A 27,231-nucleotide genomic window follows, 5' to 3' on the forward strand; every position below is an offset into this window, starting at 1 on the left:
GTATGAGCAATTCTGATGTGATGGTTGCTCTTCAACGTGGGTACCGAATGCCACGCATGGAAACCTGCCCAGCTGAGCTTTATGATATCATGAAAACATGCTGGAAAGACAAAGCAGAAGAGAGGCCAACCTTTGATTACCTACAGAGTGTGCTTGATGACTTCTACACAGCAACAGAAGGGCAGTATCAACAACAGCCATAGAACAAAGAACACTTTTGCTATTGCCATAGATCGTTGGCACAGACTGTCTTTAGAACAGACTGCTCAAACCAATTACTTCATGCATTCGGATGTCTTAACTGAGTGTGGAAGCTGAAATGCTGAAGAATAATTCTGCAGAGAAATAATGTTTTTATTTAGTTAAAACAGTTCCTCTAAAGCTTCAAGTTCTCCTTAAAGGCTCTGTGTTTTGCATCTGTAGAAACACCCCAAAGCAAACAGGCTTTTTGGGGTGGGGGGGGAGAAGGAAGGAAAGCAATCATGCCCTGGTACAGTTTGACAAGACCTTCTTAGGATCTAAGTCATGCAATATGTTACAAAGAGACCTTGATAAAAGGGTTGAGAGGATGCATGAACAGCTGTTTCCAAAACAAAAAGTCACAAAGGAGAACTTACAGATTTAAGACTTGGTGACATTCTTAAATCATCTTTTTTGAAATACAGCATATTGCAAAAATTATTTTTATATCTTTGTTATTTCACATTAGTATCAGGCGTTCTGTCACCTCTTGTAAGACTTTCTAAACAGTGTCAAGGTTTCCTTTGAGGAAGAGTTATGTATGTAATTCTTTACACTGAAAAATGTTCTGATTTACTGCTATAAAACCCTAAATTTAAAATCATTTTCAAAGCATTATGAAACCATCAGATGCAGAGGTGCAAGACGAACATACGTGACTGCAGACGTGGCAGCACATCTCACTCTGTGTTCAAGCTTCAGCTTCCCACAAGGCCAAAGTTATCACCTGAGGTCCATGGAAAAGCACAGGGTTTTGAAGGAAGTTAATACCTTCATTGCAGTCGCTGAAAATGTTACCAGTGAAAGTATTTTTAATCTTCATTTTTAATCCTCTGTGGTTATTCAAGAATATTCCTCATATTTTTGCTGCTTTAATCAACTAACCTCAAATCTGTTTGAAACTAAAACTAGCTCTAGCACTATCAAAACCAATTTGTGGAAACATGCAATAAGATACCAAGTTATATTGCAGTGACACTGTCATTTGTTGCTTAGTATTACAAATCTAATTCTTAAAGTGAAGGCAAGTTGCTGTGCTCTTTTTACATTGAACTGTTCTGTCAAATTACTTATCCAAACAGATGAGCTAGTGCACTTGCAATGTAACCACAGCACAGCATAGATTACTTCTTTTTCAAAGTGACACAGGTTCTCACAACTGAAACCCAGTACACATCTTTGCCATCCTTCAGCCCAGTTATTTAGGCAAATGGTACTTTGCAGAAGCTTAAAACTTTTCTGAGAAATCTTCAGTGTGCCTGCAGTTGAAGCTCAGCAGCAGAAGTATTCATGGCTTTTCTTTTCCAGGGGCTTCCTTCAGTCAAACTGTGCATTTTAAACAGACTATCAGTTAAATATGTAAATAATTTCTATTGTATGGTGATTTTTAATTTTAATAAACACTTAATCTGAAGCTAGTAGTATGGTAGTGATTTGAGCTAAAACAAACAGATGATGTTCTATCTAGTGGTAGCTTCATGTGGAACAGGGGAATCCCTTATTATCACCACTACCAAGATTAATGGACTCTGCTTTCCTTACATCTTTGAGAAACTGAAAAGAACCAAACCCACCATTTTTGCATCCTTCTTGTGGTTTCTTATTATCCTGGAGGGCATGAAGAGAAGACCCAACCCTCTGCTATTCTTGAAAACAGCTTTTCAAAAGCCTTTAACATAATAACTACACTGCTTTAGCAACTTTTGGGAAAACATTAACAGTTCAGCACTGGCCAGTAGTTCACTACAGGCTTCATTTTATTTTGAGACTGAAGAAAAAAAAAAAAAGAAAAAAAAATTCAAGATAATGTAACTTTATCTTTCAAACCATTCCCTATAGCCAACCAAAGAGCTCTGGGAAGTAAGAGGGAACATAGAATAGTTGCTCAGGGAGTAGGAGGTTAGTGCTACATAAAGTTGCTAGACAGACTGTCAAGGTGTAGCACAAGGTAGTTTGAAATGGTATTATGGAAATTTTCCAATATTAGCCTGTTCTAATGGTATTTTTAAACTTCCGTTTCAATTGCTTTGCCTAAAGCAATGTGTACATAACAGCTTTCTTATTCAAGAGATCAGCATTCAGTGTCTCATATAACTACACCAAAATATTTTTTAATAGCTGGAATAGTTTATGCAGGAGTAGACAAATATTTTAGAAATCCTACCTTGCAGGGATTATAGGCCTTCAGAACTACTAAAACCAGATAACCCTGTATTTAACAGAAACATGAGAAAAGCAATGGCTGAAGCACAACCTCTACAGCCTTGTTAAATAGATGTCAGAGTGATTACTGATCACAGAGCAACCCAAAACTCTCAGCAACCTGGCAAGAGGAGTCACAGCAGAGCAGGGCTGCCCTCCTGTCACACGGGAAGGCTGCACCACCTACTGTCTCCCCAGGGAGGACGAGGTTCTTGCTTTGAACTCAGTTCCCTTCCACTGATCAGTCCCTGTAAGGGTGTTTCTCACAATCCAATTTACTTACAGATTCCACAGCAAATCTCCAGCAATTCCATGCATTGTACTTCCACATTTATGTAGTTAAAAATCCCCTCACCTTCACTGACTGGAAAGAGTTCAGGAAAACTACTTCATATTTTATCATGCTCCTGTCTTCCATCCTTAAGCAACTAGATAAAAGCTAAGTAATATAATAAAGGACATGATTCTTTCAACTCAAGATCATCCTGTATCAATCACTGTCATTATTTGGGCTCTAATTTAATGATCACTTCTTATCTTGGTTTTGCTGATTTATAAAATGAAGAGTCAGAGCTGGATTTAGCAATGGAAAATTTTATTAAATACATGTTTCAGAGTTTAATACATATTCCTAGTGGAAATTCAAATTTTGTTTAAACAAATTTCTTTACAAAGCCAAGGTAGCTGAAAAATAGCAAGGAGACAGATCAGATTTAATTTCATTGTCTTCTTTAGCAGTTTGCTTAGAAGCAGGTCCCAAGAAGGGAGTCTCCAGGTCAAAACCAGAATATTAACTGAAGAACCATGCTATTTTAACTACTTAGGATTTAAGTTTACAAGCCATCTGATTTCTAGGACTCAGCAGTGATATAAAGTAACTTAAAAACCATAATGAGCAGATGAGGGACATCTCTCTTCGCATGAACCACACATTTATCAGTACAGAAGACCATGATAGCAGTTACTCAAGAATAAAAACATATATATTTCTCAAATCCCATCCCTATATCAATGGTAAAAGCACATGTCTAGACTCAAACTTTTATAGCTCTAAATGCAGCCCTGATTCAATTAAAAAAGTTCTGTATTAAACATTTTTCTAAGAGTGAGAGCTACCAACAGTTTAAGACTAATGAAGAAGCCTAGTAATTGCACACTTTGATTTCTCAAATATTATTCTTTTGCTTTATGAGGCAACAGTACTTGTTTTCTTAAATAGGGTGAAGCCTCTTCATCCTTCCCCCAGCCTTTACCAAGAGGTGTACTAGCAGTGGATGCTACTGTGGATTTCAGGTTAGCCAGCAAACCTCTCCTGGGTTTCTGCTGTTTTGACTCCTCTGCAAAGAAATTCTTTTTCTGTTCTTCAAGCTCTTTTTGCAGGGAAGACACTGTTTCTTCAAGCTCAAGAACACGTTTAGCCCAGTTCTGAAGACTATTCATTTCTTGATCCTATGAGGATAAGGCTGTATTAAGTATGTGAACACTCCATGGTCTCTCTTTTTCATGCAGTTAATTTTCTGGCTCACATTAATACCAAAGGTGTTTATGGGTTTAATAAAATACAGTGCCATATGGCCATTCACTACCCATTTCCTCAAATTACAAAGTAATTAAAAACCCAGCAAACTACAGGGCCATACAGACTAGTTAGAGACCAAGTCTGACTAAGAGGCTGATGCTGAAATGCTTTGCCACACTAGAATTGATGTTGTTCTAGGAACCAGATAAAGGTGGCTTTCCTGCCTTGCAAATTCTGAAAGCAAAACTGGCCAAATCAAAACTCCCATAGCATAAGTCTGCTAACCTGAGGACTGAGTAAATGCTTTGAGTGGGCAGAAGACACAGTGTTAAATACACTCTTTAATCTCTGTGGTTAGCAAAATCACCTTCCTATTAATAAGAGATACAAAGGTAACTTCCAATTAGAAAGTTCAAGTCAAATAATTTTCAGTCTCAGATTTAAACTACAAAGTATGCAGAAAGCAAGCTAATGTTCAAAGAAAGACATCACTAAGCAGTTATTATACCTGCAGATTACAAGTGAGGCATAGATTCAAAGTGCCAAGAGTTCAAAAGTTTAATTTTTTTTGTTTAGGAGTCTAGTTGATATCTGAGGTCAGGTGCAGTAAAATGTAGGAAGTCCCTGCTTTTGAAGGAAAGATGTCTATTTCTGTATTAAACAGTTTATCTGCCCATATCTCTCATCCAGTTTAGCCACTTCTGGCAGGACCATCAGTATAGCTTTAAAGCCATGGATCCTTAGGCCTTGTTGCAGTAGCATTTGTGCACTGACATCCTGTTTGCCTCAGCAACATGCCTCATGATGAGTTCTCAGTAGTATTTTCTTTGCTCGACAAGAATTCATGACATCCTTGGATTAGCAGGCTTTGTCAGCAGAGTTACCCCATTGACAGAGTCTATCACTTAAGTTGAAAAATGAGTTTTGTCTTACAAGATTCAGAGACAAGTACTGAAACACAAGGGCTCTGAGCTCATAATCAGGAAGTTAGGCACAGAAAAAATGCTAACATGAAAACAAATTGCTAATTTAGCAGTGGTTTTACATGTAAAAATATGCAGAAGCAGCCAGTACAACTATAGATACAAGCCACATTAAAGCTGTTTTTAAATCATTGACTAACCTTGAGCATGATTGTGTGCTTCAGCTGACTGTTTTCTTCTGCCATTTTTCTGTAGCCTTCATTAGCTTCTAGCAGGGCTTCATTTAGTTTCTGTATTTTAAACTTCAGAGATTTTATAAGCTGAAAATAAAGCCCATACACATGGAAGTTCAGAACAGCATGTTTTACATTAATTTTTTTATAACTAGAACAGTGCAAACTGCAAGATCAAAACAAGAAAGTCTGCTTCTCTCAACCTCCTCTATCCCAGCTCATCATTTCAGGTGATAAAATGCAGCTGAAGCATTCAAACAAAGGCTGTTGTGTTGAAGCTACTATGATTTACAGACCTGCCAATCAATGAACAGTAGCACAGACCAAGCTACATCTGGAACAGCCCGCTCCATTTCAGTAAGAGTAGCTAGAAGAACACCTTTGTCTCATTAATACTATTCACATTGGAACACAGTACCACAGAAGGCCTCACCTTTCTGATGGGAAAATTAATGGATTAAGCCTAAGCCCCAAGAGGCAAAAAATTCTGAAGCAGAAGAATAGATGTTATTGTTAATTTACTTCTACAGAGTTGCTAAAAAAACCTCACACCCTTAGCCCATGCTTAATGGCTGAATGGGAAGAAAAAATGGTGAATTACAAGTCACACATGCACTGATCTTAGGCAAGAAAGGCACTGATGGAATGAACTGGTTTAAACCATTCTCGCTTCAGTTATTGTCAGGAATCAATCCCATCATTCTAACACTTTCTAACCACACAAAACAATAACTGTATCCTCACAACAAGCATAAAAGCCAAACTTTCACCAAAATTTGAAAGTGACATGGGAAAATGATGTAGAGCTCTCAAAAACAGTGGAAAACAAATCCTACGGCCGTAGCTCGAGACATTAAACTTGGTAAGGAAAAAGTTATTTTTGGAGTATTCTTTCTTAATAGAAAAGGATTTAAGTTCACTTTCCATTTACATGGCTTCATGGCTTATTAGAACCAGCTGGAACTATTTCTCCAATCCCTACTCATATTTGATATTAGAGGAAGAAGCAAGACTTATGTCTTCCCTTCTCCCCATATGTGTTTTAAACACAGGAAACTAACTGTATCTTTACAAGAAGATCACTCAAGGAATAGAATAAAAATGCATACTTAATTATTGTTTTCCATAATTCCCACCTCTATATGGTACTCAGAGCACAGAGATCTTGTTTGAAGAACAGAGACATTCACCTTTACTTAAAGTTTAGGGTGATAGTGGAGTTGAGTACTTCCAGAAAGGACTGCTTTAAGGCACTATTTCAATTTTAGATCTAAAATCTAAACTTTTACCAGGTTCTGTAACTGTTCCCCTATGCAGAAGCAGGCAGCATTTTAGGAAGGAAAGCTCTGAGGTCATGGCAGCAATATTTACAATAAATTCCAGCCCAAAGTTAAACATACTTCCTTACTTCCAACTGACACCACATTCACCACAACTTGTAACAGTAGTAAATGGTTTTACAGACCAGAATAAAGCCAGAACAGTCTCTGGCAAAAGTCATCCACAACTGAGCAAAGGCCTTTTTTTTTTGATAAGCTCAATGCCCATTTGCAGGAATCTTCACGCTTTTGTCCACAACGCACATCTTTAATCATTGAACCATGATAGAGTTTACAGCCATTATTCCCCAGATAAATACTAAGCAAGAGCTACCTCTTCCTTCTCTTCACATTGTTTCTGCAATCCTTCATTGGCTCTCTTCAATGTGCTGCCCATAAGATCTGTGGGCAAAAGAAAAGTTTGTCTGTTTATACACATTACCAGAAGTAAACTGAACTTTGAATACTCAGATTACATTCCTACCTCGTTCCATGTTATTTTCAGCAGTCGGAATATCCGAGCTCGGACTTCCCAGAGCCAACAGCCTCCCTGACTGTTCATCAAGTTGCCTTTCCAACTGCAGTATTTTCCTCTCTCTATCCTAAAGAAAATAAGGGCATATAGTAGAATTTGTCTGCATTTCTGCTTGATCTGATGCATTAGTGCACATCCTTCAATTACACCACACACACATGTGTAATTTTAAATTATTTCACAGGTTATGGTTAGGAAGTCACAGTGAGGGATAACACTCAGGTCACTAAAACATCTAGGAGGACGTTTCTTTATGAAGGAGTCAACTCTTCAGTCTGAGGATTTCTAAACAGTATTAAAAGTAACCATATGGCAGAAAGGAAACTTTTGTATGTCTGTGCTAAACATTGTTGCAAGTTACCTTGCTAACTAAGGAAAAACACTTCACAGAGCTACATTTCAATCTCAAACTCTTTGCCAGTATCTGTCAGATTGCTGGAGTGGGATTTCAGAGTGAGAAATCAAACAAGTGGCATCATCAAGAAAAGTTATTCATCCAATTCTGGTTCTCTGACGTTACCCACTCAGATTCATGCTGTCCTCTTTCTTTTGTCAGCTAACCCTTCTACATCTCAGGGATTTCAGTAGTTTCTTATCTGACTTGCCACCAAGAGCATCTTGCTCTTTGAACATTCCCTTATGCAGCCTCTTGGCCAGTATAAGAGCACTGTTAAAACTCTTTGTCCACTCTAATATAGTTTATAGCTAGGATTTAACTGAACATAGAAACAGAGTCTAGGAGAGGAAAAGAGACAAATTTGAAGGAGATGGAAACATACAGGCCATTATATAATATGGTGTTGCTTGTCAGCACCTGAATGAAGAGCAGAAGTATTTATATACGAGAACCTACAAGAGAAACCCACTTTCCTTCTTGAAAGGAACCTGCCAATCCATAGTGTGATGGCTTATCAGTTGCAGAACAGGAGAGTGCAGTGAGAAAGCTCCTCTGGTGGACACAACAGCAGTTCTATTCTTCTACTAAAAAGCTTTGAAAACAAGACCCACAGGGCTCATCTGCTGCCTGGATGCACTCAACCATCTATGCAGAGGTTAGAAATCTGAGTTGTTCACAGCTAACCTGGCTGCATTGCAAAAGGAGTAGCAATTTACTAATCCCAACTCTGAGCAATTCTATGTTTAAGTCCGTGCAGGAGATTCAGTTCTCTCCTGCATGCGGTTGGATTTCTCGAGTCCCTTATCCCACAGTCCTTGCAGCACCTCCAGACCAGTTATAATTAAAATAGCTATCCTGTAACAAATTCCCCATCACCCTTTCAGAATAGCATTTTAATCTACATCCTATGAAGCCAAAGATCTCTAGAAAGCCAGACTCCTGTATACATCATTTCCCTGGGTGTTCCAGTTGTTGCACCACTGTGCCCTCAAAAATCAAGAGGTTTAGGTGTGTTCTACAGGTGGTGCCAGAGAAAAGACATCTGTATGGTTATGGTGAGCATTGGACACAGAACTGAAGGCTGAACTGCTAGTTATTTCCCTTGTTTAGTGTTACATTCAAAATCCCAGCATGATTCTGCTAAAGGAAAGCAAAATTTACAATTAGGAAACTAGAGCATACTTTAATGGCAGTCAAGTCATACCTCAACTTTCTCTTGTTCAGCTAGAAATTCTTCTATGGGAACATAATGCTCTTCAATTTGTTCCATTGCACACATATATGCGTGTTTCTTAATGGCCTCTTTATACATTTCAAATTTGCTCTCAAGTTTTTCTTCATAGCTGTCCTTCATATCTTCCAAGCGGTTGCTGAAGAGAACATGTTAGTTATGTATGATGTGTTTGCATTCCAGCTAGAACCTTTGACTACGTGTGTTCAACTGAGAATACTCAAGTTATTTCTCTAATCAGAAATAGTGAAACAAAAAGAAAAAAAAAAAAAGCAATTTTTCCTTTTAATCTTAATAATCCTACAGACTCGCACCAAAGTGTAACTTCTACTTGGCATATACCAAAGAAATGCTATAGAAGAACACACACTTAACACCTGTCAGAAAAAAAAAATTATAGACATTAATAAAATCCACCAACATACAGCAACAGAAGTGACCACACCCATTTAGATGTTATATTTGAAACATGCATCCTGGGGCCATCTTTCACTTTGGGTTTTGGTTGGTTTTTCTTTTTTTCCATTTAAGATAAATGCCAAATTCATTTTCATAGAATCAGAAAATGGCCTGGGTTGGGAGGGACCTTAAAGATCATCTAATTCTCACATCCCTATCATGGGGAGAGACACTTTTCACTAGACCTTTCCAACATGTCCTTCAAACACTTCCAGGAATGGGGCATCCACAACTTCTCTAGGCAACCTGTTCCAGTGCCTCATCACACTCACGGTAAAGAATTTTTTCATAACAACCAACTCCCACAGTTTGAATCCACTCCCCCTTGTCCTGTCACTACATACCCTTGTGAGAAGTCCCTTCCCATCCATTATTTCAATACTTTCCATATCACTGTCAAAATTTAAAAACATGCCCCATCAATGATGCAGAAAATCACCTCAAATCACCAGAGAAAAAGCATCAATGCTAAATCATGTGTTTGGTCAAAGGCAACCAAACATTTTAAAGCTAGTGCAGGGGTTAAACCATAGTGTGCTCAGCTGGCAACTTGGTATTAATTTTTTAAACAACTCAAACAGCAGGAAACTGATTTAAATAAGAGTTAAGAGGAAGTGAACTCAACCTGAGGAATCTGGACTTGGAAAAAAAAATTCCTAAATCAACATCAGTGCAGGGTTCATAATTCATAAGTAATTCATAACATAGTAAACTAACAGTGGCTCATGAGTCATGCAGAGGAGCTCAAAAGAGCTATAGTTCAAACCACCTCAAGCACATGCATGCACATTAACATGACAGAGTGTACGTTTTGGAAAAATAGCCTCAGTGGGGTACCTGTAGCAATCTTCCACATCTGCTAAGTACTAATAGCAAGCCAGGACAAGCTCCAGTAATTACAAATTCAGCAGAGGACATTTGAACAGAAAGCAGCATTACTTTTTCACTGTAAATGGGAAGAGCCTAACCTGAACAAGTTTAATGATCTTTCTTCCCTTTCCTTCAGAGGTTTTGAGATTGTCCAGCCCTATCTTCTCTAAAGAACACGAGTAGGCATGTCCTGAATATACACATGTATGTGCATACATCCACATGTATGCATTTACACATGTGGAAGGAACCCTTTCAGTCTCAAAGCAGACTGCAATGTGACTTGCCTCCAGGCTTCCTCTGTTTCCAGCAGCTGTCGAAACATTGCTTCTGCCATCTCTTTACGTATCTTCACCTCCAGAAGGAGCTTACTTCGCCTTTCTGCAGCTACCTTCTCCTTTAAGTCCTCTGCAGCTTTCAAGAGGTCCTAAATTTAAAATGCTTCAGTTCAAAATCCAAGACTGGTACACATATTGACAGGCATCTCAAACAAAATATTCATACAGGCAGACATCCACAGAGGGTGCTTTTTACAAGCTTATATCTTTGGGGGGTCTGCACCAAAGTTTAATTTTTTTCAAATATAAAGTTCTACTGCAAATATATCTTGCATCCATCTTGATGGTGTCCACTATCCAAAAGTTCACTTCTGTTTGGGCATTTAAATAGTAGTTTGTACAGCATAACAAAATCTACTTGATTTTTACAGTTTATTGCTATTAGATTGTATATCTTTGTTTTTAAAATGCTGCGTCTTAACTCATTACTGCTGTTACCAAAAAAACAAAGGCACAAATAACTAAATTATATTCTTTTAAAGATATGTACTGCTTCCTCAGTCTTCTTGTTGGGCAATCAGTTGAATTCCAAATTTAGCACTTGACCTAACTAGAAAGCCACAGGGCATCCTTCCACAGCTACACTGAACTAGGCCACTATAAGTCTAGTCAGTCTGACACTGAACAGAAACTTAAACTTCCCATTTGATGCAGCTTTCAGCACATCTCTTATGCTAAAACAATACTAGAACTAACAGAATTGCTTCCTTGGGTGCAGTTCTAAGTAGACATGTTTTTACCTCATGACTCAAAATGGTGATGTCCACTTCCTCTTCTGCAGAGGTTTCAGCAAAGTCATCTACAGATGTGTTAGCATCAAAGTGCATCATAGGTTTGCCATCACCCCCAACTAGCTTTGGTGGAAAATAACCAAAATTTTTGGGCAGGATTGTCTGGATAACCTGAAAAATCCAGAGATGATTTACCAATGCTGTCAATATTGTAGGTATCAGGATACCAGGAAGAAGTGGCATGAATGTATTGTTGTATTTACACCATATTTAATGATTACATGAATGTCAACAGAAGCTTACATGCCTTTTAGCAGAAGAAAAAAAAGAATCCATCAATGTGACATAATTCTTACTTGAACATAAGGCTTAAGTACTCTAAAAAGAGTGAAAATGGAAATATTATCTGCTAGCAAACTTAGCATACTTATCTAGACAGGTGGTTTCTCTTCCCCTAAAATATAAGGGTTTTGGTGTAGTTTCCTGCAAAGTAAATGAAAAGCAGAAAATCCCTACAACATTTGCTCCTTCCTGAAACAACATGACCAGGATTCAGAAATTCATGCTATTCACATAAAGATTTTAAGTAACTGTGTCATCGGATGGCATATCAGAGAAGTTTGTCTCCGCAGTACACACTTATAGCAAAAGTCACACCTGAAGAAAATTAGAAAAATCTTCCTCTCTGAGATCATATTAGACATGTTATTACAGATTTGTAATAACATGACAGAAATAATCTGTGGCTCCAGACTAAAAGATCACTGTATTTTTGCCATGAAACAGAGCATAGCCCACCATCCCACTCCCTGCAAGAAGCAGCTTCAGGGAACTTGAATGAGGTTAAGGCCAAACATCAACCCCAAGTCCTGAATTTAATGGGAGACTGAGACAGGGAGCAGAATGAGGCCCCATAATCCAGGAAGAAATGGTCATTGATCTGCTACAGCACACAGACACACACAGGTCTGAGGCTAGATGGGATCCATCCAAGGGTACTGAAGGAAATGGAGAAAAAGCTTGCCAAGACACTTCTTTATTAATAATTACTTGCATTTAGCCAAATAGGAGCAATAAAGCTGCAAAATGTCTCATTTAGGCTACAAAAGAAGATGATACTTTTTTTACCACCACCAATTGTCCAAAAAGTTGTGAACAACCCATCTTGTGCAACAGATGTTTAACTGCACCCACGTTGAGTAATTCATCAAAAGTTTGAATTGAAATCCTGCATTTGCTCAGATATATGGTATAAATCAGTCATATCTGAAAGTGCCCTGTGTTTTACACAGAACATCAGTGGTGTAGAACTGAACAGTCAGACAGCTGCAGTCGTTTTAACTTCTTACCACAAATAGGTTTGAAGTTGGGAAAGACTACTAGAAGCCTTTTAAAGAGAGGCCACACGGAGAAGAACTATGATGAATCAGGAATCCAAATCACACTAAAATCCAGACAACCTGATCATTTCACAAATCACTACTAACAAAAAAAAAATGCAGAATAGCAGAGAAAGTAGATATACTCTTACCTGTCTGGCTAGAGCTGAAAATTTCATTACATGCAGTGTTTCATCGTATGTGGAAGTATGCTGATTGATGTTCACAATCATGCAAGCTTTGCCTTTCCCACAAAAAAATGGCTGAAACAGACGAGTCAACTTACTCTCTCTGAACGGAATATAGCTTGGCTTCATCCTCAGGGAGGGAAAAAAATTAAATTGTGAAACAAAATAAAAATTGTAAAATTGTGGGCTATTGTAGCTCACATTAATTCTGTTTCTCTCTTTCAGGAAAGAGATTCAGTAGGATGCTTATATTTTAAGCCTAAGTGATTTTACATCAAAGAGCAAGGTCTTCCCTGGATTTCATAGGCTCTCCAACAAACTGAATTGTTTAAAAGTAAAAGTAACATATTGTTTGCATCACAGTTTCCTAGTGTTCCAAAGCAGATGGTGGAAAAAGCCAAAAGCTAAGAACAGGTCATCTGTCAGCTGCCTGATGAATCTGACTGTATAATTTGCAGGTGGAAGTGAAGAAGACAGAACTGAGGCTCTGTACACAAAGTGTATTGTTCATATACATACACCAAAAAAATGTTGGTAGTTTACTGCAAATTACCTTTTTTTGCTCTCCACAAACACCAGTTATGGAGAACTCTGCAGGTATTACAGTGACATCTATAATAAAGAAGACTTAAAAGATTTTGTAGATTTCCAATTTTCTCTGTGCAAACTGCTTGCAGAAATATAAAGGGATACTTAGTGTTTCCACCTAAAACTTGGCATGTAAATAACTTATCACTTACTTTGGGTTTTGATTTTGCTTCAGTGCTGCAATGCACTTTCCAAGGATGTGAAGAGAATTATTAATATTTCCTGCTTCTTTTAGTCTGTCTCCAAAGACATGTGTTTTATTACACCTCTCTGAACCAGCCAAGTCACAGAAGGACAACCTGCATGAAAGAGTTATCCAGAGCACACACATGAAATCCTTCCCAGCTCACCTTAGAGCTCTTGGCTGTAGTAATTATTTGCTGCTAAACTCAGCCCACTGAATTGTCCCTCATGGCACAATAGGGTACAATCAGAAAATCATCCTGGATAATCAAGGAATTCAATACATTTTACTTTATATTAGGAAAGCTGTTGAAATACAGGAAGCTCTGGAAGTTGGATAATTTATGTGACCATACCATTACTCACTTATACATAAATTTATTTAAATAAAATAATTTTTAAGATCATAACCTTTCATACAGCTAAAGTAAGTCCTATACAAGTTAAGGCACGTATTTCAAATGTATGAAAGCCTTATGTTCTTTTTCCTTTCCAGCACAAGCTGAAAAGCTTTTTTCTTCCTTAAGCTACATACAAACTCCTACATACAAAGATACATTCACCTAACAGCTGCTGCAAGTTTTGCCAGGGGGATACACCATGATAGTGAACAGCAAAAAAACCACAGATGCAGTTATTTTCTCAAGTTATCTTTTCTTAAGAGTATTTATCGCTGTAACATCTGACATTTAAAGGTGTTATCTCACAGTGAGGTATATTTATTACCACCCCTGCTCAGCAGAGACAAGAGAAATCAGTAGGAGCTAGGACTGAACTAAAACATTCTGTTACAGGCTGTCTTAATTTTTCTGTATCAAGCAAAATTAATCAGAAGAAAAAAAGACACACCATCCCAAAAAAAGCTATCTAAATGCCTTCAGGCCAGAAGATAAGGGTGCTTCCTCTAAACCAAAAAAGAGCAGAGACTTAAGCGCAAGGACTTAACACTGCTCTCACAGGGTGCATTACATCAGCATTTTACATTAATGGAGAACAGTTTTTAAGCAAATCGTTTCATGGTCCCCTCTTGCTGTACATTGGACCAGGGAACGGTCTGAGATCATGTCACCAGAATTCTTTTGGGATGGTAGCTTTTAATTTACATTCTAGGAGCACACCAAATGTGTTGCCACAAACATTTTACCCATGAAGTCTAGTCTGGTCCCAGAGCAGAAAGACAGATTGGCACAGGCAATGCCAGTCCTGGGGCCTTCAGCACCACCTGCTGCCCTCCAGCTGTAGAGATCACCCTCTACCAGCCAGGCTCTTGAATTCTGCTTACCAGGACATACAGTCTAGTGCTGCATGGTCTTACTCTGCCACCACCTCCCCATTAGGTGAGACAATACACATTTTCCTCAATTTACGCACTACTGACAGAGCTGCTCCAGCAAAACCTTAGAGTAAGAGACAGGAAAACATTTCTGTGCTTGTCCCTGTTGAGCTTCCAGTCAGTTTATGTGCTCAGTGGAGCTCTGATTTCCTTCTCAATTCTCAGAGAATTTGTTTATTATTAGAAAGTTCAGCAGTTTGGCATGCTTACACCTTAATAATTTTTCCAAAATATTTACATTCCTGGTAATCACATGAAGCATTCACTTACTCTGATACTCCAAGAACACGTGGCTGATGCTCATCAGTTAGCTTGAGTAGCCTGATGGAAAATATACTGTGACTGGAATGGAAAGAAGTTGTTTTTAATAATCAGTTATGAAAATTAAGCATTCACTGAAGCAAAGTAAAATTTGTATGCTACAAAATAGCTGAAAGCTCAGAGGTGAAGAGAGGACAAGAATTAATTCACTAGTTATGTTGGTATATTTGTTACTTTTGCAATGCATTCATTCAGCAGCAAAAAAAAAAGGCTGTATTTTATTACTTTCTATTTCTTTTCACACAGGAAAAGGAAAAATACCACATGAAGCCTACAAACTGTCTTGGAGAAAAACACCAAGCCAGTTCACCAAGGTCTATTGGTCAAAAGAAGAGCAGTCATGTAGCCACTTCGTATAGAAAACCTTTGGAAGTATCTGAACGCAGCAAATCTGAAGGATTAACTTAGAAACAAATGGTGGGGAGAAGGGAATAAGCTTTACAATCCTGTAATTTTGCAGGACTCCAATATGCACAGTTACTCATTTGGTTTTAAAATAATTCTGTTTTCCAGAAAGGTTGAATTTGTAACACTCGAAAATCCAGTAACTCTGGTTTAGACAACACAAGCAGTAGGCATGTCTGAAACCAGAGAGAACAGTCACAAAACCAGAAGTGCCCAGTTTCTCTGATTCATCAGAAAGCACAGCACACAAACTTCTCTAGTATATTCCTTAAGCAGTGGGGATTCTAGGCATAAAACTCTGTAAGGAGAGCATAAAATTTAACAGCAGCTGTCTTTAGCTAATACAGAACAAAATAACTCTTGCTTTTTACAGAAAAAGTAGGCTTATTAACACTATGATTGTATTAGCTAAAAATAAAACACAGCCCCTCCACACTTAAAGGACAAATTATTAAGAGGTCATTAAAATCAAGAGGAGGCACTTTCAACAGAAATTATACAACCCTTCTCTATTTTCCCTCACTCCATCAAAAGCCAGATTCTCCCTGATCCCTGTCCAGAGCTGGATAAAAAGGTAGGGGTTTAATTCTTAAGATACCAACTAAGCTCAGCTTGAACACAGCAATCTAAAAGCATCTAGAAAAATCTAGCAGCACTGCAAGATACCACATGACTTGCTCCTTCCTGTATTCCCCAGTGACAGGCTCCAGATTTCCAAGAATTATACTGCCAGTTAGGAAAACAACCAGCTTTTCCTTCAGCATTCTCACGTAGCCATTCTCAGTCAGCATCACTGGCATTTGCCAAGATGCATAGCCCTGTTGGCACTCAAAAATGAATGTGATTTGATTTTTTTGGTTGTCCAAAGACATGAATAGCAACCTGAGTGCAGCTACTACTAGTCACAGAGTCTCTCCTGGTTTTCTTTCAGAGAGAATCTCGTAACAAAACCAGAATAATGAAGTGATGTATTAAACTATTTTTGTATAGTGGTTCATTTCACCCATATTCTAAAGTCCCCTCCCTTTCCCTCAAAAGGGACAGAGTATGCTCATAATTAGAGGAACAAACCTTCTACTTGATTGCTCATTCATTCTCGTACAGGCAAAGCTTCGGTTCTTGTTCCCTATTTTTAGCAGTCTGAAGGCTTCTTCAGTGCTCTGAACATTAATCCACTTCAAATCTGCAAAAAGAGATCTTTTGTATACATTTCTGATCATCAGAGAAATTCTGTGTAACTGCCCGGGTCATAAAACAGTATTATTACCTTTAATGTAACAATTTCCTCCTTGATCCTCACAAATTCTTAAAACTCTGCGCCTTTGAGGTTTTGATGTAGATAAAATACTTAATAGGTCATACACATATTCATTGTAAATTTCACAAAAGGAAATCCACACAGATGCTTGTGTTCTTTGGTGCATATTAGTCTTATGAATGTCAAGTGGAACAAAGTTCTTCTCTGCTAACCCAAAACAGAAGAAGATTTCAAAGATCAACTGAGTAAGAGATTTTAAATCAGTTTATAGAATCTTCTAAAAGGACCTATAGAACCTGCTAAAGGAGAAGGCTTAGATACATCTGTGTTGTACAATTACATACACATGGATAACTTTAGTTTTATCCAAAAACGTTCAAATTTCTCAACAGTCATCTGTTACAAGAATATGCCCAAGTTCTAAGCTGATGGCCTTGCTTTATCACAGACTTCCAGCAGTTTATACATTATATTTGCAAAACTAAGTCTCCCTCTTCCCCCCAAAAGGAGTATCAAAGTACTTTTATATAGTTGCCCTTTCTCCAGAGGAAGACAAAAATTTGGTCAAAATCTATATATATTTACTTTACAGTACAGTATTGTACTGTAAAGTAAATATATTTACTTTACAATATATTTACTTTACAGTACAGTAATGTGATTTTTTTATCCACTGGTGGATAAAATAAAAACCCAATAAAATTTCTTGGATAAATTGGATAAAAACCCAATAAAATTTCTTAATTCACATTATGTTTTTTCCCCATACACAACAGTTTTCCACTTTACCTAGGGAGTTAGAAGGATGATTGTCTGAAGTACAGTTAGAAGAATCCAACTTCACATCACAGAAATTTGTTACAGTACTTGAGATGCTCTCTGTCTCCTTGAGAAAATAAAAGGCTATTAAATCCATATGAACAGACAATGAGAAAAGCAGAAGTTAAAAAATGACATAAATTCCAGTATTTAAGATCAAAATATTAAAGTAGTATAAAGTGTTAGGCCACCCTTACTCTGGATGAAGATGAAATGTTTTAATAACACTAAACTATAATCAAGAAATGCTCTTTCCACCACATGAATTATTGCTTGCTGCTACTCCCAGTGACCAGTTTTGGTGGCCAGTTGCTGCTAACACTGAAGACTTAACTTCAGAGTCCAGGGAGAAAAAGAATTCTGTCAGACTGCAACAGGTCAGAGTGCCTTTATGAGCTATTGACCAAATCTGAACAGTGCTTTAGTCATCCAAAAGAACTGGAGAAGTTTCCTCCAGGAGTCACTGCCAAGGTGGTAGGACTTGAGTTATGACAAACCAACACTATGTGGCTTTAATTCAGACCGAACTAAAAGGCCATGAAAAACAGACAACAGCATAGTTTCTTTAAATACACACATTTGCTGAATTTCTTTACACCTAGAGAACTGTTTTAAACCTGCTAAGATTCACCAAAGCACAGCCTTTAAGTTACCTCTGGAAAAACTAATGTAACGAAGTAGCAACTCCCACTAGAGCCCAACATCTCTGCATACATCTCTCTCCATATTTTATAGGCTCCTATAAATCAGGACATTCACCCTGATTTCTCTTTCCTGACAGAGGATCATCCTACAGTAGGATGGAACAGATCCAGAGAAGCAAACCCAAGAGTTAGAGTTATTCAAATGCAGCACTAACTTGAGCATGGATTGACTGCTGATGCCAATGTTACCCACTTGGTACATCCAAACCAGAATTCTTACAAAAAACATAGAGGCACAAAGACATACTTTGAGGTCTTCCATTTTAAAGATAAACAGCACAGAGTAGAATTACAACAAAATCATACGAGAGACCATTTTGCAGAAGCTGCACTGTCTATATGATTGAGTTTCTTGAGTGTTAGAAGCCTAACCACAGCAGGGGTCGTCCTCATTGTTTGTGAAGTGCCAAGCAGGATATGGGACTGACACACAAGGTATCTCATCTATGCAGGTTAAAAATGCAGTGAATTTAGAAAACCCAGTATCACATTACTTGTGCATGTGATAAGTTTTTGTAAAGGTATTGTGAAAGAACTTAGTGAATTAAGTGTTGCTACACTGCTCTTCAAATGAAATACAAAAAAGAGCATGAAGATGACTGCCTAAAAACAAGTGGGAACAGGAACTGACATTGTTTGCCAACAATAGAAGCTGACATTTAATAGAAAATACAATAACAGGTGGGAATAGGCATGCATGTAAAGCATCTTTTAATCCAGTAAAAAACAGTATTTAACCTCATGAAAAGAACCAGGAGAGGGAAGGAAGGGAGGGTATGAACCATGCTAAGCAAGAGTTGTTGCAGCAGTACTGCATACAGAACATAAACAGTAGGACATGAAGTGCTGCAGTAACTCAGAGCAGTTAAAACTGGGAGAATGAAAGGAACAGCAAGCTCTTTCTGTGAGATGTGTAAACTGAGCCTGGGAAACGAGCCTACAGAAATCCATGTCAACCAAAGCCAAGCCCACCAAATCATATCTGCTCTCAGATTACAGCTGAGGGAGCATCCAAACAGTGATGCTATTCATTCACAAGCTATCGAGCACAGCTTCAGAACTGGAGATCATTGAGCTATCTCTATGGAAGCATTGTAACACACAAACTAGGCCCTGTCATGTAATAGCTTCCTGATTCATCTTTACCTGTCCTTCCTCATGGTGGAGCGTTACTCTCTTTGCACTGCAGTGCATCAGCATCTAGATCACCTGCTGCAACACTCAGTTATTAAACTACAAGTAAGTCAGACTAATTTAAAAGAAGGAAATATTTTTATAGAGTTATCTTCAAAATAAGATATTGACCTTTTGTTCCAGACCCTGGGGTCCTGTCTGTTCCTCTTTTCAAGGCTGTAGCTTCCAGAAAATTTTTGAAGGTATTTACTTACTGTCCTCCTAACCATCTCAACTTTTCTTTAAGATGCTCTCCCCTCCTCTATGTGCATACACAGAGACACTTTCAAAATACATACGTAATCTTTCAAATCTTTCAGATTTTTCTGAAAACATCTGAGATGTTTTCTTAAGAGTTAGCCAGACTCTGACTAAACAAAGTTTTGGGTTGCAGGATTTAAATTAAGCAACAAAATTTAATGTGAAACTTAACATAAGAATTTGAATCATAGAAGGATCTTTTTCAGGGTTAACTGGAGCACTTAAACAAGGTTAGTATTAAAGACCACAGAAAAAAAGAAAACCCAATCATTACTTCTGTACATCCCAGAATTAATTTAGCGTTGTTTTGAATGATAACCAGCTGAGCCCATGCATCCTGGGATTAGATGCACAGAATCACAACTCAGGGGAAAACGTTCTGAGCAAAAGGAATCTGACAGCAAACTGCAACTGGCCTTAGAAGTATAAAATAGTCCCAAGTACATGGATGCCCACTTTCTGGTGAGACAGTTTCTCACCATAGAAACAGAAATTGCTAGACAATAGGAACAGGATGGTTGCCACAGTAAAGACTTCTCTAGTCTACCTACAGTCTTCAGAGACCAGCCTTAGTCACATACTATCCCCTAAGGCAGAGAGGACTCCTTTTAGGACATTCATTTTGTGGCATCTCCCTTCACTTGCTGAATCAGAAAGCTTCTTTATGAAGTTATGTAAATCACAGGTTTATGAACTTTTTAATCTGCCTTAAGACTGTCTTGCACCAAAAGAGACTCTCCCTGCCTTCTTCATTGCCTCTGCTAGGACAGTGCCATCATCTCTCCTGAGCTAGCACAAGCATTTCAATGACTGCGCCAAGATCCAGCCTGGGAACCTGACCTGCCAGAAGAGCCAGAAGAGCCACTCAACAAGAACCAGGTTTTAGCTAGGTCATGTGGCTCTCAGATTTTTCAAAGGCTACTGTCACCACAGTGTCAGAACTGCCCCTCTAAAGAGAAGACTTCTCTCTAGAAGTTGAGATTTGGCGCTGTGATGGTTTTTGATTTGAACTGTGCACTGCAGAAAGTTCGTCCAGTTTACCCTGAGTTCCAAAACCAGCCAATTGTCTTATTATTCCAAAATTCACCAAGTATGCCTACTGTAGATTTTTATATACATAAAGAATCAATAGTGGAATAAAGACTTCTAAAACTTCCTGTCTTACAGAACAGCTTTAGGAAGCAGTTGGTCACTGACCTCTTTCAGTGATGCAAGAATAGCAGTTTTTAAAGCTTCTTCTTGCTTAACTTGTTCATCTTCGAGTTTCTTAACATCGTTGCTCAAATACGGTTTGAAGTTCATCTTCAGGTAATGTCTTCCTCTTATGTGGTTAAAAATCACATCAAGTGAGCGAGGTAAAATACCAAGATCTTTTGAAGTCCCTTAAAAATATTTAAAAAATGAAGTGTAAACATTCATGTAAGCTTGTCATTGGATTTGACTCGGGCTCTATACATGCAACTATTTTATACCTTGGATAGTGAATGTCTTGCCTGCATTTGTAACTCCATAAGTAAATACAAGTCCATTCACTCCATTAATATATGCTCTAATGATATCTTTCATTGAGCCTTCAAAAAATTCACTCTGAGTAGTTTCTGGTCCAAAGACCTAGGATAAGGGAAGGAAAAAGAAAAAAGGAGTGACAAATGGCACAAAGAAGTTTAATAAGCTAAAATATTAAGTACTGATTGGACATGACTGATTTTTCAAAACAACCTCGGTAGGAGACACCAGCTTAGCTTAACTTCCTGTCTTGCCTGAACCCCTTCTGATTCAATGTTTTCTGTTGGGTTCTCACAGGATGCCTGCTTAATTCTGAGAGGCACTCAGGCTTGCACTCATTTTTGAATATTTTCCTACTCCTAAAATAAACTGCTCAGAGTTCTATTGAGCACATGCTGTTCAGTGGACACTTTCAAGAGCTCTGCTGGCGTTGTAAAACTCCCTCCTCACTCTTCACCAGTTACCCACAATTGATGAGAAAATCAGCATTACAATGGTCTAAATAACTCAATCTCTGCAACTGTTTATCTTTTAGTACTGTAAGAACAGAACTTCTTGCAGCAGGCAAAGCTAAGAAATTTGCTTTCAGTATGGAAGATTTAAGCAGTTGAACTGTTATTCTTCCAAAAGGAAGTTACTAAGTACATGCTTACATAAATTCCTACAAACATAAGGTTTCTGAGATAAAAGTATCTGCAGGAACAGCAGAACCACAGTTTGTGCCTACAAGATGTTTCTTGTAGCATCTAATCAAAGAAAACCACAGACCTGCCAAAGCTTCCTTGTCTCATCTAATAGGCACCTCCATTGTAATACAGCTTTCCTGACAGCTTATCAGTAATTAATAAGCAGGTTTTTTTTTAAGGCAAGTACCAGATGTAATTAAAAGAAAAATCATATTGCATGACATAATACAAAATTCAGCTTTCATTATAGTGAAAAAAATCAAAACCAAAAATTTGAGAGAATTTGTCCTAAATCTGACCTACCTGAGAAAAGGTGAAGCTGTGCACAGCATGACCAATCCCTCTTTCACTGTTTTTCATTGCAGAAGATTCTTTGGGTGCATTAAGAATTACTGTCTGTGCATCTTCAATAGTTACACAACCCTTAAAAAACAAGACAAGGTAAACCAAAACACAACACAAAGTTATTCAGGAAGAAAGCTATCTGAACAAAACAAAAAATGAGCACCCCCTCCAACAACCCCCAAAAGCCAAGTGTCTTCACCCATTCACCAGAGCTACAAGAAGACCCACAATTTACCTATATCATCTCCAGGCATGTCACTACAGAGATATTCACTTCACATGAAAGCCAGGGTACAGACAAAGTCAAGGCAATCTTTTGGGGTTTTCTAAGAGGCAAAAACTTTGACTAGCATTCTTCCAGCAACTTTTCCTTGTGAACACTTTCTAAACCCTTGTATTTTGTGATTGTTACTGGCACAATCACTACAAAAATAAAATTACATAGAAATCTACTGTTTTTCCACATCAGTCATTTTCAGTGTGAAACAGACTAGGAGCAGAATTAACAAAGTAAATGAAATCTGAAGCATTATCCTTTGATTGATAAGTAGTGTTACCAGTAATGAAAGAAACTGAATTAATTTCAAGTAATTTTATTGCTATTCTCAATTAAGTAAAGGTGAAATAGCAAATACTTACTAGCTAGATAAATGTAGGATGCAGCATTAAAGAAAAAATTTATTTTATACCAGACAGGCTACCAAAGATGCAAAGTGAACTCCCAGTATAGCTTATAAATGTCCTGATGCATCATCTGAAAGGATTGATTGTAACTTAATGTAACATTTATGTTCAGAGACTGGCCAGAACTTCTAAGACCAATAATCTACGTGTGGTATGTACATAGGAAGTCCTGCTGCTCCTAGGAGCCTCAATTAACAAGTCTGATTGCTCTGTGCTCTAGAGATAGAAGCTCTATGCCAGTAATTAACTGGTACAGACTTCATAGCAGCCTACAACCTGCTCACAAGGAAACAAAAATGGGCAGGCACTGATCTCTTCTCTCTGGTGACCAGTGACAAGACATGAAGGAACAGCCTGAAGTTGTGTCAGGGGAGGTTTAGTTTGGAAATCAGAAAAAGGTTCTTCACCCAGAGGATGGCTGCACACTGAACAGGCTCCACAAGGAAGTGGTCACAGCCCCAAGACTGACAGAGTTCAAGAAGCGTTTGGACAACATTCTCAGGCACACGGTGTGACTCTTGGGGCTGTCCTGTGCCAGAAGAGCCAGAAGCTGGACTTTGATGATCCTTACAGGTCTCCTCAAACTCAGCTTGTTCTGTGTTTCTGAGAAGCTCTAAGAAACTGCTTTCTGAATTTAGACCGATCACCTGCTCACTGGGCCAGGCTGTGAACCTGTATAGTCTTTAATATTTCTCCCACATCAGCAGGAACAGGAGTGCTGGTCAGATGTCCTAAACCCTAAAGAGCTAGAGAATAATCCAGGATCTGCAGCATGTGCCACCAGCTGCCACCAAGCTCACAGAAGCCTGTGAGTAGAGGCCCAAAGCAGTCAGATCTGCAGAGATGGAAACCAGCTGGTAACAATTCACTCCACTTGTCTAACCCAGCTAACCCTGCAGGTAAGTTGGCAGGAGCTGGACCATTTCTGGCACTGAACACATCACTTGTATCCAAAAAACACAACTTCCTACTTTCCCACAGGTGACTCTGGAGAATTGCTGACAGGAGTACAGTCTTAAGCTTTACTTCCATAAATCACATAAATCATTCTCTCTTTAAGCATCAACGGATCAGTTAACCTGTTGATTGTCTTTGTTTAAAGCATCAGCCTATAACTGTAAGAAATAGGTCTTGACTTCTACTTTTTTTTTTTGGGGGTGCCACATATTTGGAACAAAGGTGCTTCCCTGAAAATTATGCATGGCAAGGAGGAATAAAAGACCTAAAAATTAAATTGATCTGTTCGATTTAACAATTGGGAAGTGAGGCTTACTTGACTGTTTTGTGTGGGTTTCTTCCATTCGTTACCAAGCATTTTCTTCTTTGATTCAGGTGATAGTAAAGAAAGTAGAAAACACTGAAAATGTTGAAGATCTTTCAATCATTCTGTTTTTGGAGGCTGAGAAAAAAGCCTTAATCCCATGCAAAACAGATTCTACAGCTAATAAGTTGGAAGTTCAACTATTTCAGCCTGGACTACATGAAAACAAAAAAAAATTTGGACAAACTTCAATGTTCACTTTTTCCTCCCTGCTTTTAAGAAATGTCTCACTCCAAAGAGGAATGTACTAAGCAACCCCTGAAACAATTTGATTTTGCAAATCGATTTACACTTGGAGCCAGCTCAGACTGTGGAATTTACCAAACTGGAAGCACTATGGAAGTACACACTATTCAAGGAGAGCTAAGAAAAGGCAAAGGGAAGTTGGGGCCAAGGGGGAGGGCAAGAATTATCCAAGTGAAAACAATACAAAGGTTCCAGCTCCGGTAGATCAAAAGCAAGAATGCATTTTTAAAAAGCAATTTGCAATAAGCAAATAAGAACAAACATTAAATCCTTCTTAGAGCTCTTCAAGCTGACCTCTCCTCAATCAGACAGTCTGCAAAGACAAGGAGTAAGAGATAACATATAGAGAGACCTTGTCCTCCAAAGACAGAATTCCTCTAAAGGAATTCTTTGCATCAGTGATCACTTCTAAATGTTTGTACATGTGTGTGTACAAAACACTGAAGCATCTCAATCTGACAGTGTAGAGATTACAGCAGATTTTTGACAGGCTGAGCAAGAAGTCACCAGGATGAGGAAGAAGATTATTCAAGCATTTCAAAGAAACTTAATGGTCAGATACTCAAACTACACCTAGAATTGCACCATATCTTCCATGGAACTCCTTTGTATCTTGAGCACTACAGAGAGTTGACACCAATTTTTAAATAATGTACCCAGTGAAACTTTGAAGAGCTACAGGTGTGCATGTCTGTACCATACAATTTATTAAAAGTCATGGGGGTGGAAAAAAACCCAAAAACTTGCATCTATCCAGATGCCAAATAATTCCACATAAGGGCAGTACACGGCTTATGCAAAAGAAAGTTCTCCTTACAACACTATGTGTTGTTCAGGGGAGAAAAAATAAAGTTTTTTCTTAGTTCTACAACAAACCTGGAATTCATGGCTTTCAAGCTCTGCTATAGAAAAGGGCCTCACTCTCAGGAAGACTTTCAAAGGCTCATACACCTATTCATTAAAAAGAAGACACAGAACATAGTTATAATTGCCACTTTTTAAACAGAACAGCCCCAAATCATATCAGCATACCATCTGATACAGTGTTTCCTATTTTATATTAATGTCTTACATTTTCCTTTCACGTCAAGTTCAGACTCTAAGCTTTTATTTGCCTCTTTCCCTTCTACTGTCCTCGAATAACCCTTTTTTTTTTTTGTTTGGGCTCCACCACTCCCCTCCCTTTAGCATTCGTTCACGACAAAACCAGTATTTTGATTTTAAAAGAGCACACTATCAGAGGCACGAACTGCAGTGCTTCCACCTTCTGGTCTCCTGCTGTACTGGATTCCAGCTGTGTTATTCTAGCAGCTGCTACCTAGCACTGTCATGTCGCATGGAGCATTAGCAATGACTGACATTTTAGCCTCAAGAGACCACATCCAGGCACCAGACCCTCATCTTCCTCACAGTAACAAGCAGGCAACCGTTCTCAGTTGCTCAGGTGGCCTTTTCCATTCCCCAACAGTCTCCCCTCCCAGGTAAAGCAATAGTAGTAGCATGGAGCATTTTAGAGGGATCCCAGCATTCCTTCCTCTCTCAAGGAGCTTCTGTCTCTACTTCGGCAACATTTCATTCAGCAGATGGATTTACTAGAGCTCTCCACAGCCCTGTCATGACTAATCAGACAAAGTGGAGTCACCTGAGGAAAAGTCATCCAGGAAATGGATCCCTCTAAAATCACATAGCTAGGTATATTATCTTCTGCTCCAGCACAGCAGAGCATTATAGATTTTTATTTCCAAGCACTTAATAAGCTTTCGCATCAAGGATCCATATATTTAAAGGTTATTAAAAAGAACAGTACAGTCTCATTACATTCAAATTGCAATCACTGAAGTCCTTTACTTTTTTTCCCCCTCAAAGTTTAGCACATCAGATCGCAGAGCATTGACCACGTATCTGCATTTGGTGCAGGCTGTGACCCGTGTGTAAGCAACGAGAAATAAGCAGAAGAATCAAACACATCTCAGGGGAAGAGGAGTACAGCAGTTCTTACCAAAGAAACATTTATTAAAGCTTAGAAAAACCCAAAATCCACCAAAAAATAGCCCAGCATCACCAGAATACACCTTGTAAAACCAATCCACACCTGCTGTTCCTCTGTACTAGGCAATACTGTTGACTCCAAGGGTGAAGGTTTACCCTCCACACTCAGAAAAGAAACCGATTCCAACACATCGCACACTTCCGTGGGAACAAAGTTTTTCCCCTCATCAGCCATCGTTCTCTGCAAAGGAACTTAAAAGCGAAAAAAAAAAAGAATTAAAAAAGCCCATCATTTTCTGAGAGAACGGACAAAAATACACACGGAGCATTAACAAAGGGGCCAGCTCGTATAGAAACGAGCACTTCCGAAGGAGACAGGGCAATCTAGAGAAGATTGGGGAGTACGACCTTTGAAAAAAAAACACCTGGCAGGTTACACTAGGAAACACACAGGGGAAAGCGCGCTAACAGCCTCAGCTGGGCACTGCTCTCATCCACCTGCAGCTCCCCCCCTCGGCAGGCGCAACACCCGCAGGCACCCGGGCCAAGGGCCGGGCCAGCCCCGCTCCCGAGCCCCGCTCCCGCCGCTCTTCCCGGGAGCGCCGCTACCTTGGCGCGCGCGGGAGCCCCGAGCCGGGCCCGCCTAGGGCTGGGGGGGCATTTTTGGGGGGAGAGGCGGGCGCTGATTGGCCGAGCGCGGGGGAGGGCGGCCGCTGATTGGCCGAGCGCGGGGGAGGGCGGGCACTGATTGGCCGAGCGCGGGGGAGCGGGGAAGGCACGGGCAGAGCGCCCTCGGTCCGGCAGGGGGCGCTGCCGCACAGCGTAGGGCAGCGGAGCCGCCGGCT

At 39.0% G+C, this 27,231-nt stretch overlaps 2 protein-coding genes across 7 annotated transcripts in view; one reads left to right on the top strand and one right to left on the bottom strand.

Moving 5' to 3' along the window:
- LYN (LYN proto-oncogene, Src family tyrosine kinase) overlaps positions 1 to 1,654 on the top strand; it is a 49,836-nt gene extending 48,182 nt beyond the window's left edge. For all 6 annotated transcript variants that reach the window (XM_038126882.1, XM_038126879.1, XM_038126883.1 and 3 more), the window contains exon 13: positions 1 to 1,654. In XM_038126882.1, coding sequence (XP_037982810.1) covers positions 1 to 203 — 203 coding nt within the window. In that variant the 3' untranslated portion in view covers positions 204 to 1,654.
- Positions 969 to 26,932, bottom strand: LOC119696926 (kinesin-like protein KIF20A). The gene is made up of 18 exons (XM_038126878.1): positions 26,490 to 26,932; positions 25,274 to 25,348; positions 22,105 to 22,224; positions 21,082 to 21,220; positions 20,807 to 20,991; positions 17,442 to 17,538; positions 16,662 to 16,859; positions 16,466 to 16,577; positions 14,939 to 15,010; positions 13,305 to 13,451; positions 12,529 to 12,694; positions 11,007 to 11,168; positions 10,216 to 10,355; positions 8,573 to 8,738; positions 6,921 to 7,038; positions 6,771 to 6,838; positions 5,085 to 5,204; positions 969 to 3,891 (listed from the first exon to the last, which is right to left on the bottom strand). Exons 1-18 carry the CDS (start codon positions 26,619 to 26,621, stop codon positions 3,616 to 3,618), a joined length of 2,493 nt encoding a protein of 830 aa, XP_037982806.1. The 5' UTR covers positions 26,622 to 26,932; the 3' UTR covers positions 969 to 3,615.
- Positions 26,933 to 27,231: the final 299 nt, after the last annotated feature.

This window comes from Motacilla alba, chromosome 2 (genome assembly GCF_015832195.1).
Source record: "Motacilla alba alba isolate MOTALB_02 chromosome 2, Motacilla_alba_V1.0_pri, whole genome shotgun sequence".
Classification (NCBI taxonomy): domain Eukaryota; kingdom Metazoa; phylum Chordata; class Aves; order Passeriformes; family Motacillidae; genus Motacilla; species Motacilla alba.